General features: G+C 37.0%; 1 protein-coding gene and 1 long non-coding RNA gene across 7 annotated transcripts in view; one reads left to right on the top strand and one right to left on the bottom strand.

The window, feature by feature from the left end:
* The window catches only part of LOC308062440, a 47,989-nt gene extending 35,381 nt beyond the window's left edge, over positions 1–12,608 (top strand). For all 3 annotated transcript variants that reach the window (XR_013927587.1, XR_013927588.1, XR_013927589.1), the window contains one exon: positions 6,616–12,608. This is a non-coding gene — a long non-coding RNA (uncharacterized lncRNA). The remainder of the gene's footprint in view (positions 1–6,615) is intronic.
* The window catches only part of HDAC9 (histone deacetylase 9), a 482,690-nt gene that overhangs the window by 183,501 nt on the left and 281,806 nt on the right, over positions 1–17,383 (bottom strand). For 3 of the 4 annotated variants that reach the window (XM_080383946.1, XM_080383948.1, XM_080383945.1), the window contains exons 8-11: positions 16,659–16,781; positions 14,139–14,349; positions 13,515–13,732; positions 2,476–5,051 (exon numbers count right to left, since the gene is read on the bottom strand). In XM_080383946.1, coding sequence (XP_080240072.1) covers positions 4,731–5,051; positions 13,515–13,732; positions 14,139–14,349; positions 16,659–16,781 — 873 coding nt within the window. In that variant the 3' untranslated portion in view covers positions 2,476–4,730. Of the gene's footprint in view, positions 1–2,475; positions 5,052–13,514; positions 13,733–14,138; positions 14,350–16,658; positions 16,782–17,383 lie in introns of those variants that run through there. The other variant, XM_080383947.1, reaches the window with a different exon arrangement.

Below are 17,383 nucleotides of genomic sequence, written 5' to 3'. Positions count from 1 at the left end.
CAAGTATCTGCTCTACCAAAACAACTCTAATGACTAAGGCCCCGGTGTAGTCATCACAGAGAGTCAGACATCGCTGAATGACTTCAAGTTACTAAGCTAGCACCCTTTTAACTCTCAGGTGCTGATGAAATAACCCTGGGGGGTCTCCGATAGTTGTGCGTGCCCCCAGGCAGCTGGGGAAGTTATTCTGTATGGGCTACATGAGTCACGGGGACAGAATCAAAATAAGCAAAAGGAGTGTGACACTTGAGCTCAGCAAATGGGGACCAGAAACCAGGACACACCTAAAGGATGCCCCTTCCCAGTCCTGTTTGTGTGGGTGAGTGAGTGAGCGTGGCCGAGGAACCCTGCTTTTCTAATGGCTAATTGTATTTTTTGCCTTTAAATCTAATTCCAAATTAGGCTGAATTAGAAGAGGAAAAAATCAAATGCAAAGCACAACATCTACCAAATAGAGTGGTAAAATTCCACAGGGATCACTGGGATTATTGCTCTAGGTCAGAGAAAATAATTTTATCCAGGATGCCTTTCTGTTTGCCTGAACAGCAATTCAGCATATGATGTTCTAAGCTATATTCCTCCACTAAGAAATGAGGTACAGAAGCCCCACTACCACCCAGATGATGGGAACTACATAAGGAAATCAGAAACTAAACAAATAAATGAAAAGCAAACAAACATTTCTTAAGTGGATAAGTAGGACATGCTGCTAGTGGGACAGAATACAATAAGGAAATTAACTTGGCTTAGCGAATTTTGGCTGAAAACTGTGAAGTGTTCATAAAGGGGAGAAATAAGTAAACATTTTTAGATTGGTGGTTGGGACTAACGTTTATAGATTTTTACCTCAGAATGCCAGTGAAGATAAAAACAGGGTATAGTTGGCTTAAGTAACATGGAGTAAATCTTAGTGATCCTGATGATAATGAAGATGGAATGAAGATAGTGCATGAATGAATTGCTGAATAGTAAGGATGAGTGGTGGTAATGTCTGTAGTGCTCCTGCTTTGCTGAGGCATTCAAATTTAATCCTATTTTGTTAATGCCAGAAGATGAAAAAGAGGCTAATGTTACAGTAATGTGTGTCTGTCTTGAGTATTATTCGTAAATATTTGGAAGCATTTTCTTTCCCTCATTTAGTAGTAAATATTTCTAAATTAGTAGCTATCATGGCATTATCTTTTGGACAACAGGACAGAGTAAACATCTATTTTTCAAGGAAAAAAAAAAGATATATGCACATCATTTCTGGAATAAGATAAGGCTTGGGAATTGTATTAAACTATGATTATTTTCTTTATTATGGGTGCTTTGATGCATGGTAAACAAACAATTTAGAAAAAAAACCCTAGGTGTAGCCTTCAAATGAGGAATGTTGTAAATTGAAAACATTTGTGGCTGCTCTTTAAATTCTGACACGAGTATTTAAACAGAAGGCATCTCAATAAAATCCCTGTTGAATGAATGAATGACTTATAGACCTAAGATTCTAAATACATAATAAACAACAGGGCAAGCAGTATAATGTTATACTGTTAATGACAGTTTTAATCTTTCTTAAGCTAAAACTTGACTTTTCATCTTGGTTTTTTTGGGTGGATTACTGACAAAACATTATTTTGCTGTTGTATCAGTGAGTATATTGAATTTGGTTTACGGGAATAGTTATTCTTACATATTTATGATGTTGAAAGCATTTTATTTTCATTGAAGTTATACCAGAATCGAAGCTGTTAGGATCCTTTGCAATTTAAATGAATAGTTAGAAGAGCTAGTTTCTGAACTCCTTCGGTAGTAGTAATGCGTATACTGTGGCCACAGGGATCATTGAGCAGTACAAGCTATTTCTCTCTGTAGATCTGAAGTGAAGTTCAGTAAACGTCACAAAGCATTAAATATCTTCACGGAAGTGTTATGGTGTTTCTTTAAAGCACGACTTCGCTGTCTCACACAATTGCTGTAGTGTCTGCAAAGCTTGTGGATTCCCTCCTCTCCATCTTTATAGGTGGACTCTAGTTTTGCAAAGGCCTTGACGTATATCAAAGAGGTCAGTATAAGCTGTTTCAGCAGCATCTTTTGGGTTCTAGTCAGGTTTTAGAAATGTCATGGAAATTATTTCAGTTCATCTGAATTTTGGATAGGTAGGAGCCAAGAAACTGGGATTCACCTTTACCTTTCCTATATATGGTGCAATATATGATCACATGTTCAAGACAGATGCCATGATGGGAAAATAAGCATGCATCAATACTATTCCACATTCACTAAAACTTATAATGGCTGATGTAGGATAAAATAAGAGATGAAAAAAAAAAAAAGACTTTGTGTAATTATTGTAAGAATAGTGTAACAAAAACCTTGCTCCTGAAAGCTTGAATTGTTTCAACAATGTGTAGTGAACATATTTGGTTATACAAAGCAAAAGCACAACTAAATTATCAAATTTACACAAAGTCAGATATCTGAAAGGGGATCTTTTAAAAAAAAACTTTATTTGAGAAAGGAGGAGACTTATATCAGAAGGCAAAAAAAGGGAACATACAAACAGAATATATTTACAACACAAAACAAGAGATCACCTCTAAGGGTGTAAATTATAATAAATACAGTAGATTTAAAATGTAAGAGACAATAATCAATTAGAAATGTGGTTTAAACCCAGTTTTCCTTTTCACTGGTTCCAGGTAGTTTTTCTGTTTTAATTTTATCCAAATTTGAAAGGTTCTGAAATTAAAGTCCAATAATGTATTGGGGTTTCTTACCTGAATGACATTATAAAAATATCTTTTGTCTTTTGTGAATACATGTCTTTGAAATTATATTGTACAAAATTTTTCTCATTTGCAAGTTTCTCCCCAGATAAAATGTATTTTAAAAGATGCACTATCCCTTTTTGATGAGGCTGAGGTTAGATTTCGAAGAAATTTAAAATTATATGCAATGGGAAAAACATATAATTTCATTTTTATATGCTTCATTTTTTGAATGGGAATGTGATTTTTTTCATCCAAGATGGGAAAGGTTTCTGTTCAAATACAAAGCGCACACAACAATTACCTGTTTTTCTCAATTAATAAATCTTTTCTATCTAAGGAGGCCTTTCATATTAACAGCAACTATTTAGTCATTTGTTTGGCGACCTTCTAGGAAAAAGGATAATGTATCTTTAGTAGTTACAACATTTTATAAGAGATTTAATAGTAAATAGCATAATGTAAACAACACATGCTAATAACATTTTAGAACAATTTCTACATTTGGCAAAACAGCTATCTCTTTTGAAACAGGATACTGCACCTTAAAATACCTCAGCTTTAGAAATATAAATATTTTTAATAGAAAAAAAAACCTGACAAGGATTCCAGGTCGGTTTGGGATTATCCATATTAAAGGGGATCTTAAAGATTCATTGTATTAACTAGCTTAACAAAAGTAAACCTATAAAACAAGGTAAACATATCAAAAGGGAATATGAAGGAAATGTTTCACTGGAAAGCTTCCTTAACAATTTCCCTACTCGCTTTGTTATTTTCTTTGACAATAAATCAATTCATAGAGTGCCTTTAAAAACAGAGGGAGCGCTGCCCCGTTCCCCCCCCCCCCCCCGCCCCACATTCCTCAGCACATGAATCACTTGGGCTTCCTGTTTCCATAAGGCATTTCCTGCCCCCCCTTCCAAAATCACTTTTCTGCAGGAGACCAGCAGGGACCTGACAAAGTATAGACTTAAATAAACAGGGCCTTCCACTGCACCCAGCCTTGCTGTGCCTGATCTCGAAGCAACAGAAAGGGATGCCAGCTCGCTGGCTGCACACGTGCACTGCGCTTTTCAGCCTTGCTGAAATGCTTACCAACAATCTGAATTTTCCTTTTGCCAAGCTGGCATTTTATGCACAGTTGTTATTTTAGTATTTGTCCATGAGACCTAGCTGTAAAGGTTATGTGGTATTGTATGATTAGTCTTTCTTTTTTTTTAATAAACAAGTGATTGGATATCAGACGATAATGATAACAGTTATGTGCTTTTCCTGCAATATCCTAGTAACTGATTGGAACCTAATGCTGCATTTTGCTTCTCACCAGTACTCACAGCTGCTGCATTTAAGGATGTCTCTGTGGACAGTATCATCAAATAAGACAGAATGAAAAATTAACTAAGCAGTGCAAAAAAGAAAATAATGCAAATTTTAAACAGTGCCTTGCCTTGCCTCTTCACATCCACCTGGTATTCTCTAAACTCAACTTTATACACCAGCCTGGGACCACTGATATAGCAGTCAGTACCTGTCTACTGAGGAAAATATACCCTAATGTTAACAGTGTTCAAGACTACACTATGATACAGTATATACAGACAGCTGAAAGCAAAAGTCAGAGGATTCAGAATCACAGAAGAATGTTTCATCAATCAGATCTGGAAACTAATTCCAGCAGTTGCTGATCTCAACAAGCTAGGTGATACAAGTTCTCTTTCACTAGAACTAAGCGATGTAATGTAATCCTGGGTTAATACAAAGTCTATCAGCTATTACGCAAAGGTTTATGTAGAATAATTGACTGCAACAGGTATTTTCTCAATTAGTGGCCATAAGGATGAGCTTCACTATGTTTTCAAGTGTGCATACAACACTTCTGCCTTTGTTAGATTCTTTGAACAGTAAATCAAGATTTGCTAGATCAGTGAATCAAAACACAATTGCTTATCAAAGCCTAGAAAATGCACGTGATGTTCAGATAATAACCTTAATTACAAATCCTGGAGCTAAATCTTTGCCTATTACCTGTTGCATAAAAGCAGCTTGCTCCCCAGATTCCATTTGCTGGGTTTGAACATCCTCATCACTGTCGGGTGGTTCCTCTTTGATTTTCACAGCCCCCACCTGCTGTCCTATTCTGTCATCCACACCAGCACTGCTGCTCTCAGCCCTAACGCTGGCACTGCTGGCAGGGGCTTGCTCTTCCTGCATCGAGTGATCTCCGTGAAGCTCTTCTTCGGCTTCCTCCAGGTGACTGCCAGGCTGCTTGAGCTGCTCGATGGACTTAGAGAGCATCTGGAAAGAGAAAGTGGGAATGATTATTGATTCCTTTCACTGATGCCAAACACTGAAAAGTACTACATTTACACTGAAAAATTAAAGCTTCTGTAGCAAAACCATGTAGCTGTGCATGGCTAAAATATTAATGTACAGGGAAAAAAGAACCAAAGGTCCCAAGCAAAAGGTCACTTGTTATTCTGCAGTAGAAAATACCATGTGTGTAGAGAGTGCTATACAGTAAAACTAAACTAAAAATAAGACAGAATAATGAAAACGTTACACTGTTACAGCTGGCAATCATGAGAAATTAGTCTCCTTTCATACTCTTCCAACATAAATGCAGAAATTAACTATATTACAGTTCATAGTCATATAAAGGAACTCTAAGATATAAGAAAATTAGTAATCTCATTAATTTTTTGTTATAAGTAAATTAGGGAATGTTCACACAAGCTTCTCCATCAACTAAAGCATGAACGCACCAAAAGCCAACACGGGTGGTGACAAAGAGCTGCTGTCATTCCCCTTTCCTGTCACACAAAGATGCTACAAGCATGTCATTTGTCCATGACTGGAAAGACTACAGCTTTTGTTGTGCACGGTACAGGTACCCCAGTTTCAGCAATAATGACATAACACAGCTACCCAGATAATCCTGGTTTTATACCATCAAATGCTGTTGTAAAGCTCTGCTGAGGTGCCAGATGCCCAAGTGCTGCAATCAAGTACAGTTTATGTTTTACTAAGATACAGCAAACGAATTCCAAAATAGTCCAAATGTAATGCAAAAAGGCAAAACTTAAAAAAATAAATCCCTGCTTTGTTGAAAGAGGTGCAAATTAAACATGTGCGTAAGAATCTGCAGGGTCAAGTGAGTAATTACCATTTACTCAACTGATTGATTTCAAGCCGATACCGATTTGTACCACCAAGGTCAAATATACTGAGAGGAGAAAACCCCCCACCTTTTACCATTTCTCTTACATAGTTTCCTCTTCCCATCTGCATTCCCCCGCAACTATCAAGCGCCTCAAACTGTGTTTTAGCTACTGCTATATGCTGAGTTACTGGATGGCTTCAGTACAGCTATTTTGTTACCAACTGTGGACCATTTAGTTTCATTCTGCTTGCTAATGCATATAGAAAAACGCCACCCCAGTGAAGGGCAGGGCTGTCATGTAAACTCTGATCAAGAAGCTACAGCTGGATTCAGAAACTCCTACAAAGTCAACAAGAAGAGTTGAAAGATCTGTTTATGCAGTTCCAGTTGATGCTCTGATGCATACGCCTCACATCAGTGCAGAAATAAATTCCACGCTGGAAGTCCACAGGCTTCAGTCACAGCAAATCTTCATTTTTGGGGTGTAATGGGAGTTTAATAGCTTACTAGAAAGAAACAAACAAAAAATTCCTTTTCATTACCATATTAACTAGCAAATCGCAACACGTGCATCCTGCATGCTGCAGGTGGCATGCTCTAAGCTGGGGAATACTTACTACTGCAACTAATGCAGAGTGTCTCCTTTTATTAAGCAGCATCTGGAAAATTTCTCAGATCAAACCCATAAATCTTTTCCAGTTGTTTCTCAGTGGATGACGCTGACCAAGAAGGCAATGAAGCTAACTACGTGTATTCGGCTCAGGTACGCTCCTCCCTGTCGCTCAGTTACACATCTGTGGGCGAGCGCTCTCCACTCCTCAAGCAAGAAAAGAAAGGCAGGACTGGCTGCTAGCAAGTAAATACAAGCTGAAACATCTGTGTGACAGATAATCACATACAGCTACGAGAGTCACTGATGCTGATCCATCTGTAAACCATTCCATGTGCCAGTTACTTGATACCAGGTGGGTTTTTCTGGAGGGGAAGCCAAGAGAAAATGAGTGTATGTCCACGGCGAAGTTAAGACACATATTTAGCTCATTACTGCTCTCCTTTTTTTTATGGTTTTTCACTTTTATGTCAGGCTCTTTCTTCTTCACATTGCTGTATGGCATAGAACTACTGATGAGCTTTCTGAGGCAACACATGCTGGACTGCAGTATATAATCTATACATGGAACACCTTCAAACACTTTTTGCATGTAATCAGTGGAGTGATCCAAGCACACGTAAGGGGGCTGTGGAGACTGGAGTGGCATTTGTGTGCAATTCAGCTTGCAGCATTCCTGTCTGGGGGCCTGCTCCAATGCTGTGGAAGTCACCGGGCAATTTGGTCCAGACTTCAGTGACAGGAAGAGCTAAACAAATTACATTTTCTAAGACTGTGAAATGAAAGTCTTTATGTATTTACACAGTAGATTTTACAAAGTGCGTTCATATTATCATCTTTACTGCCAGATCTTATTAAAAACATCCTTTATGCTGTGACTTTGACTAAGCCTCAGGCGAGGGGCCATGGGGCACCACAGTCATGTCCCTGAAAACCACTCCTGCTGCTTGGATAGCTAAGCCACAGCCGACTGCTTTCTCTGTATCAGCACCGTGCTTGGTTAAAGTGTTTTCTAAAGGCAGCTTGGCCCCATCTTATCCCAGTAATTACATTAGTAGCATGACCAGGGGACTGTTCAGTTCTCCTAAGTCAGAACCATCTTATTTTATATCATATCTCCTGGTAGTACCATGGAAAATTATGTATCTGGAGACATGTAACGATATCAATTTAGAGTCAATATTTCTATTTTATCTCTCAATCTAAGGCTGGATTACACAACAGAAAATGAGTCCTGAAGGCAACACTACTCAGGTCCTTTCACTGTGCAGCTGGACACTTTTGTTTACACTTAATGTTTAAATCTTTCACTTTAAATCTCCACTTACCACTTTTTTCTGAATTTATCTGTAGGTACATGCAGGACTTTCTCCTCATTTTAATACATATTTTTGATTTTTAAAAAGTGATTTCTTAATCTGATTTTTAATAAGACTACATTTATAAATAATAATAAAACCATGGTTTATTTCAGTAAGATATTGCAGTTGTACAAATTGGTCTTCTTTTACCAGTACATTTTACTGCTATCGCTATTCCAACTAAAGAAGTCACTCAAAAAAATGTTTTCATGATAATGTAACCTATATTTTTTCCCCTTTTATTTTCAGGAAATTAAACTGTAAGGGATATGCACGAGCCAAAGTAAATAGTGGCAGCAGGAGAGGAAGCATTTACAGACATCAACTCCATTGTATAATTTCAAGAGTCCAACCAAAAAAAGACATCAAACACAGTCTAACCTGCTTGCTTGTACAGAAAAATGGAAGACTAAGTGTAAATAATCTGAACATTGCAACAGACCATTTTAAAGGTCCTTCATTTGCAACTGCTGCCTTTGTTTCTCCTTTGTATCAATAAACTCTTGTAAAATATAATACTTTAAATAAAATGTCTTTACAAAGAGACAAAGCACAAAATCCTGCATCAGCCACCCTATATATTTCTTTCCTTAATTAATTGTTCATTTTAAATACATGGCAGTTATTTCTATATACACTTATATACTCACAGAACACATTTTTTCTCCTTATCTGCTATAGCTATCAGATTACTTTAACCAGCTATGTATGTTATTAGCTGTACAAAAACAACTTGGCACCTGCTTATTGTTGTCTCTGTTACTCATGTAGTACAGCGTTTCTAAGGGATGCATTTATCTTTCAAAATCATTCTTCTGCATTGTGGCTTAAACATTAGTTCTCAACAAAGAGGAGAATGCCCTGGGCATTTTTTAGTTCCAAACGAAGTCAAATGTTGCTACACGTTTGTCCAAATAATCCCCAGATATAAGCAATATTTGAAAGAAGAAATGTGCTACCTCTCACCTTCAGAAGATGCTGGTCAGATGTGTAAGCTGGAAAGCCAAAACCTCAGTTGTAATAAGTCTAATGAAACCAGATTCATTTACTCCTTCTGAACCTGATCCAGTCTTTCATGTTTCATTAAATATCATTCAGAGGGGTGAATGATTAATCTGAGGTTAACTGTATCTTTTCAATATTCCTTTTGACAACAAATAATCTTCCTATTTTTTCCAACAATAAATCAACAGAAACTTCCATATTGGTTAGTTATGATCACCAAAGCACTAACAAATTTTCATTTCCCATGTATTTTTTGTCATGGATTTTTCACTCCTCAGTCTTGCCCAGTCACTGGTTCCCTATACAAAGATGTTTCAAACCAATTAACATCCTCGAATGAAAACTGAAATTCAACCACTCCTTATCTAAGCATTAACATTATTCATACTGCTCCTATACTACAGTGCACACTACCAACTGCCCCATTATTTTAACCTTTACTACTACAGTACAGAGAAGGATTCTACCATTAAAAAGAAATTGCCAGAATGCTATGAATACATTATTTTAAGAACACATGTAGGGTTCCCACACTGATCAAATAAAATCTGGGTCCCTGTGAAGGCAGTACTAGTTTAGCTTCAGTAGAGGCAGGCCTTTGCTCATCATATGTGACAAAAAAACTACCTTTAAAGGCACTGAGCTTTGTTCACGTACTCTTCACATTAAGATGTCTGAAGATTTTCTTGAACGCAGACTTCTGCTAAGGGCTTTACACTTAGATTAGTTTAATCAAAATCACCTTTTTTTTTCTGCAAGTGGCAAGGTCAAAGCCTTCTAGATACACAGATATACAAATAACATCAAGATTTAAAAGTTTTTATTGTAGTAGTGGTCTTTTGGTACCCAATTGCAATAATTTTAAGTGGGGGTTTCAGACTTTGGACTCCCTTTACTGAGCTAAATGAAGATCTGCAATGGTGATCAAAGGGCCTTATGAGGAAATAAGCTGTCATTTGGACAGAAGTATATTAAAGCTGACAACAGCAAAGCCGATCTTCCCTAAGACAAGCAGAGTTCAGGTTACTTCACATTCATTATTATTTTTTTCCCCAGAAAGCTCGGATGAAGTTTTCTACCTACTTTTGGATGGGATATCAACATTTGCAGAATGTTTTCAGAAGGTCAGCATACTAGATCCCGCAGGTATAAATGTCAGTCTTCAGTGGAGACGTATACCGTTTCCCACATCAAAACCCTGGCATCTGACAGCTTACCAGAAATAATCCATAGGGGTCTTCTCTTTGTTATTAAGGACAGAGGCACATCTCTTGGCAATGATTTGTTTCTCTTCAGAATGGAAATTATCTAGGGGAATTCTTTACCTCTGACCTATGTTAGACTTTGCTTGTTATCACCCTCACAGCAGCACTGGCTTGCTGCTGAAGTATATTCTTTTCTCAAAGAAAAGAAATGGCTTTTTAATACATGATAAATACAAGGATCAATGAGGTGGGGAGAAACTTGCTCTCTTCTTCTTTTTATTGTTATGGCAAGATTCACCTACACGTCCACCAAAAATATCTGACCAAAAACAGTTTTCAGGGTGTGCTGACACATGCCATATCATCTTAGGTCAGGGCAAACATTCCAATACTGGGTTCAGTTGAAATATATTAAAGCCTTAAATACCTGAAGTCCAAAACATATGGAAAAAAGGAAAGAGAAATGGAAAAGAAAAATAAGATGTTAACATGTTCTAAGCTCTTGATCAACTAGCATTTCAAAGTCTTGTCAGCTTAAAATGGTTCTGGTCTTTCTCACCAAAACTTTTAAGAGAAAGTGAGTATTCCCTATTAAAAAAAAACAAAAACCAACAAACCCTACATTTTTCACTACTCAAAAGGAGGGATACCTCTGCAAATTTCATTATACAGCCTATAAACAAAAATGAATGGAAAATAACAAGTGTATGTATTCACTTGATATATGGCCAAACTTGTCCTAAGAAAAAAGAAGATATTGGGTTGCTTTACTACATCATCTAGAATACCTACTGTTTTAAGGTTTAAATAACTGCTTTGCAGAGTTTAAGTTTGATTGTAAAGCCATGGAAATTATACAATGAACAAATAACTTCAACTGCAAATAGAGGTAAGTTTTAAGATTGAACAAAGTATATTCCAGCATGCTAGCAGTGTTCAAAAACCTTATGTAGGCACAGGTGTTCAATCTGAACCTTTAAGTTAAAGGGTTAAAGAATAAGGTTTTAAATTCAGTACTTAAAAACCACTCTATGGTTTGATCTTTTCTCACTCTTTTGTCTATGGACTACTCTTAAATTCCAGTTTTTAAGTCAGGTTTCTTCTTTGACGTAGGTAAGAAAGGCCCCTGGCTTTCTGCACACTTGCAGAAGACAGATGATTAGAGCACTGATATTTTTCAGTACTATTGATCAAAACAGGTCTGAGAACAGTGCTGTAGAAGAACCTAGATGCTGCAAACTTTAAAGTCTGATAAACCACCCACATCCTCAGATAACCCACTGCTTCTGTGGCTGCAGCACGATCTTATTCCTCCTTAGGTGTTCACTGCTCTGATGATTTACTGTGCTCCTGACAAAGGCTAGCTGCTCTGAGAGTAGGAATAAAGGAGAATGAGAAGGTACTGGGGCAAAGGAAGTAGCTTATGAAGATTCAAGGCAGTGGAAGACCCTAGGATAAACTTAAATTTATAGTATCCGTGTATGTGTATAGTCTATACTGTACAGACTAAAAGCTAGGTTCACTAGGTTTTAAAAGAAGGAGTGGGTTTGTCTCTTTAACACAAATAACCATGTGAGAATAAAAGCATATTTCAACTGTGAGAGGGAATTATTCTCCTTAACTTATATTTTCATTGCAGTTTAACTCAGGAAAAAAAAAAATAGTACTGAAATAAGCATTATCCCAAACCAACTGCAGTCTTTTTATTTCCTTATCCAACCTAGCTCCTGTGAGGTGCACTGCATTCCTAGTCCCACATGACTAGGAATATATTTACGTGACTCAAGTTTAATTTTCACATTCAGGAAAAATGTATCTATATGCCACTGCACATATCCTCAAATGCTACGGTAGAATTTGTGTCAATAATCATATGATCTAACAAAAACATGACAGTGGGAATCTCTGCTTTGTGAGGAATGCATGAACTGATCAGTTTGTAGTGAATACCCACAAACAGCACAAAGACTCAGTACTTCACCGGTAAAAATCCTTTTCTCTTCAGACAATTGAGGGCAGGTGAAATATTTTCAAAACCTGAGGCTACGAGATATACATATGCCATCTTGATTAAACATATGGAATGCATACTCAAAGAAAAGCCAAGTGGAGTCCTAGTTGAGTAATCAAAACACCCAAGCTGAGAGGGGTTAACATGAGAGGATCAGCTCTGAACTTTGAAGTTTTCTGGTCTTCATTTTTCCTAATTAAGACAAGATTTAATAACCAAACCACTGTACAAACTATGTACTTAAACTCTAGGTTTGTTTCTAATTTTGTTGGGAATTCTTAGTAGATTCCAAAGAATCAGTACCCCTGGGTGTTCACCCAGTAAGGTGGATTGTTTTGTTTGGTTTTTTTCTCTTTTTTTTCACTTAGGTAGAAGGGCTGAATGCCAGCTTTTCATCTTTTCTTCTTTGCCATTGCCTCTTATATACAGTTATTAGGTAACCCTCAAAGAAAAGAAAATAACTAAAGATGCACAATTAATACCTTTGAATTACTAGGTGAGCTCCAGAAAACAACTTTTGGAAAGCTATGTAGTAAGTGCACAAAAACATTCTCCAGATAAAAGCATTTAATTACTTGCATATCTTCATTTCAGAGCAGGGAACAGCATCACATTTGTCATAAAGGCATTAGTTCCTGATAAATCTATTTATATTCAGCTGTTCTTTGTTTACTAATGGATGGTACCCTGTTTTCTCCCCTGCTCCATTCTCCCTCCATCTCGCTCCCTTACCCAGAACAAGGTGTTACTCTACAGGGGAAGAGGAGCACAATTCAACTCTGTATCTGATGTTAACAATAGCACATTTTTCTTTTTCCTTTTATATGTTAATTTTATATTTCCATATAGATAACAAAATGTCATGTTACTAATTGACTTACAGAGAAAAAGTTGGTTTGATAAAAGCCAGTTTAAAACATCTCCAGATGTTTATGAAGTTTCTGACATAAAAAAGATAAATTTAATCAGCTGATTTGAGTTCAGAGTTACATATTTACTTTACATACTAGTCCACAAGAAAGCTTAAAGAACAATTCAAAGGCAGCTAAATAGACTTACTGCTGAAGCACAGAAATGCAAAAGCTCTAAAAAATGGGACCAAAATGCAGTAAACTTTAAGGCACCATTTACCATTCAACAGGAAACCACCTGTAATTTAAACCTGTTAAGATGCTTTGAACCCTATTTTGTCGAATTGTATTCTTACGCATGACAAGAACAACAAATTACCTTTGTAGTGTGTTTCAGAAGCTGAAAATGAAGATCTATATAATTGTATACACCAACTATGCATAAACAAGATACTCATGCTCTACTGTCTACAACCACATGGGACCAACACTTAAAACTCCTTATTAGTTTTCAACCTTTATGTTTACTGGAAATTCCTTATTTTAGGAACTCACCTTATTCATGTGGATTTGCTGCTGGTACTGTTTCTGCTTCTCCAAAAATTGTTGATGTTGCTGCTGGATAACCAGCTGGGCCAAAGTACTCTGAGGAAGAGGAGCTGACTGGGTTCGATTCAGTGGCCTGTGACGAGGCAGTTTGTGGGCAGCTCTTATGCCAGGTGAGACTCTCTCCTTTGCTGCTAAAGGAGACTGTGGATGAAGAGGAACCGCTCCTGCAAAACAAGGACATTTCACTCCCGTGTGAAAAACAACAAACTAATAGTTCTAATAAAAGAGAAAGTTTTCAGCAACAAGAGGGGTGTATTTTGCAGAACTTTACATCAGTGCTGATGCAGTGGGATGTGTACCACGTGCCTTGCCACGCTGGGAAGTTCAGCAGCTGCAAAAGAATGCGATGAAGTAATCATTTTCTCTTTTCTGTAATCATTGAATTCTTTCAGGCTAACAGACTTGAGCAGAATCACTAAAGGGGGAAAAAAAAGATGCGGTCTTTTTCTCCCACCCTTCCCCTTTTCCCAATGGTTAGGATGTATAAAATCTGTATTACTGCATTTATTTTCATGTGAATACAAATGTCATTGAAAATAAATTATTATTGTGTTGGCGCCTGATCATTACCAGTCACAAGAAGCTTTTGCTGTCTCATTTGTTCTTTCAGTAACAGATGCTGCAAGAGAGCTTGGTGGCTGCTATTTGGCTTTCCCTCCAAAGTAACATGAGGATGAGTCGAGGACGGAGGAATGTTCCCCCCATACTGTCCAGCCAAGGCCACTCCTTGTCTGAGCGACTGGGTCTCCCCCTTCTGCTTTTCTTTGAATGATGATGAAGCCTGTCAAAGAACAACGGCACTAGTAACTGCTTTTCACAGACCTGGCCATTTATATCTCCACTTGATTAGATGGTCTTATGTCATACTTTATGAATACATACAGAAGAAAAGGTTAACAACCCTGTCTTACACTTTGACTGTGAGATGAAAAGGGAGGAAGAACATGCCAGTTAAATGTAACACTGTGAGAAACTGAGTAATGAAACCACTTGAAAAAAAATCAGTAATAAAAGCCAAAGCGAAAGGAACTACTAGTTAGAACATTATTAATGAAAACTCAGGACCTACCCTTAAAATTCCTAAAGACCTTCCCACAGCCTCCTGCACAGGAAGATGGGGGATCAGAGGAAACAGTTTCCATTGAGTTGGGAATAGGCAAGGCTTGGTTTTTCACATAACTTTCCACCAGACAGCAAGCCAATCAGAAAAACAGAATAATTACCTGTAGTAGTGGGAAGCTATTACTTTTCCTGGAGCACTCCCTGACTCCCTGAAGGACAGCACAAATATAAGTTTCACCCTTTGCAAAGTATATTTATATAGTTAAATTCTCATCTACAAAATCATCAAGAGCTGTTGTACATGTATAGCATTTTAAAATGCCCTTAAAATTGTAGTTATTGATTTAAAACTTTAAGAAGTTTTGGCTTTCAACATTGCAAATGTACTTTATACCTCTTTGTTTTTTGTCTGGTTAAAAAAATTAATTCTTAAAGGAGCAGTTAAAGCAGAATAATAATTCTTACAGCAAGAATAATGACCTAACAGAAATAAGCATGCTGAGGCTTGCAGGTAACCACTTATGGTATGTCATGGTCAAAACAGTATCTGTGACTATCTAAATTCTGTAAATTCTAATGAGGCAAACCAAGGGTTTAACTAATATTTTTGGGGTGTATGCTTACTTCACACTCTGCTATCACCCTTCCCTGAAAAACAAACACCAAAGTAAACTTTACATTCCATTTGCAGCTGTTTATTCTAGTGACAGAAATAATCACTTACATAAATCAACCCCTTTGCTTTTTCTAATGCAAAAAAAGTAATATTTGGTGCTAGATGGCCACATCAAAAGCTCATATGATTTGAGTGAGAAAATTAAACATATTTATATTTATTATTCTGATGTTGTAAAATTACTTTGAAGCCAGTTATATTTTTGTGAAGTAGCTTAATTTTTTCCATCATTTAAAAACAATAATTTGCTATAAATGTCTCATGAAAGGCTTCTAGAGAACTGATTTAAAGCTTACAGTTTTCTTTGCAAAGTTCTATATCTGATGTTAAAATGTTGGATTGCAGCAATATATTATTGGTGAGAACAGTAAATGTACTGAAAAAGCTGTAAAATAATATGAAACTAACTTGAAACTACATTTAGCACTGGATTTAAGTAGCACTTATTGCAAACCATGTGGATTGTATAGATTATTTTTTTTTTTACATCACTGAAAGCTGTACTTACACATCTAGTATTTTTATAGAAGTTACCAATTCACATTCTAAGAAATTTAAATTGCTAAAATTCAGCATTTATACACTGGTTTACAGAACCACCATATAACTTCTTTTTTTTTGGAAATCAGAAAAGGTAAGTTTTGACCAGTGGCAAAATTTGCAGATATTTCACTGAGCCTCAGATGTCACCTCTAGGTTACTGTATCTTGGTCTAGATCTAAGGACCCTTATCCATCACCTTGGATTTCTGTACATAGCATGTCTGTGTTTCCATACATTTCACATATTAATTTAACATTTACCTCTAAATAAAGGTGATTGCTGCAGACTAAACACAGGGCATACGAATATAACTTGTCATTATAATATTAAGTGTTCACACAGCATTGATTTTATTTTCCTGCTGGTAGCACACCCCTCAAATAACAAACCTAGCTGCAGGAATACTAGATTCTTCCCCTACTATGCTCCAGTCCAGCTTAGGTTGCCACTGGAATCCAATAAAAAGTAACAGGTGCTGTACTTTACCAGGTATGTGTGATCGTATAATTTGAACTTTTATACTAAATGATCTCCTCATATACTTCTCACAATGTCTAAGATCTGTTATCTGGTTTGCAGACATAAATGCAATGCATGTGTCCCATACTTACTAAGCCCCACACTGGCACTTGTTTATTTGCAATTAAGAATGATTGTTGCTTTCAAGTTTCAGGTATTGCCCAATGCAAACCAAACTCTGGTTCTTACTCTGAATTGCTTATGTTCCAAAATGCTAAAAAAAGAGAATAGTCTGAAGGAAGGCATTCTGGAAGCAAAAGTAGACAGGAAGCTTGAGACTGGTCACTTACACTGATTTGAGGTTGCACTGCTGGAAGTCCCAAGGTAATGTTGGGCAGAGAAGGGGATGTGTACAGACTCAACAAGTTCACTGATTCATCTTGTATCAAAAGGCGTTGCTGTGAAACCAGATGCTGGAATAAAGGGGAAAAACAACAGAAGTATAATTTCCAAGCTTTTTATCTTGGTTACTTTATATACGTCTGGGATTATTCCTTGGTTAGTGAATCAAATTTCCGTGCAAAACTGAAATCTTGAGGATTCTCAGACCATCTCTTCTCATCAGCTTCTCATCAGCTCAACATCAGTTCTTCTCATCAGCTGCACTTTCACTACTAGAAACTCAGTGGGAATTCAGCCAATGAATTAAGGAGTATATTAGCCGAATCAAAGGTGTCACAAATATGGAAGTATTAGATCTTTAGTTTACCACGGTGGTTACAATTTTTGTTGTAAGGTATGAAGTGTGGTTTCTATTACACAGCTTGTGATGGGGTTGTTTCAGGCACATTATTTACTTCCAGTGACATGGGAATTTTGGATAGCAAGTGAGGCAGAATGGCACGTCTGCCATTTGAAAAACTGTACTGTCTCTCTCTGTGTATGCATATACACAAACCCAGCATTCTGTCATTCTCTGATGGTGGGATACCCCTCACAGCCTTTCTAACTCCCTTCAAGTTAAAATTTTTAACACTTCTTTTGAAGTCTTGTGATACTATTTTCAAGGACATGG

This window comes from Falco punctatus (genome assembly GCF_963210335.1).
Source record: "Falco punctatus genome assembly, chromosome: 4".
In the NCBI taxonomy this organism is placed as follows: domain Eukaryota; kingdom Metazoa; phylum Chordata; class Aves; order Falconiformes; family Falconidae; genus Falco; species Falco punctatus.
This window is presented reverse-complemented; position numbering and strand designations above follow the sequence as displayed.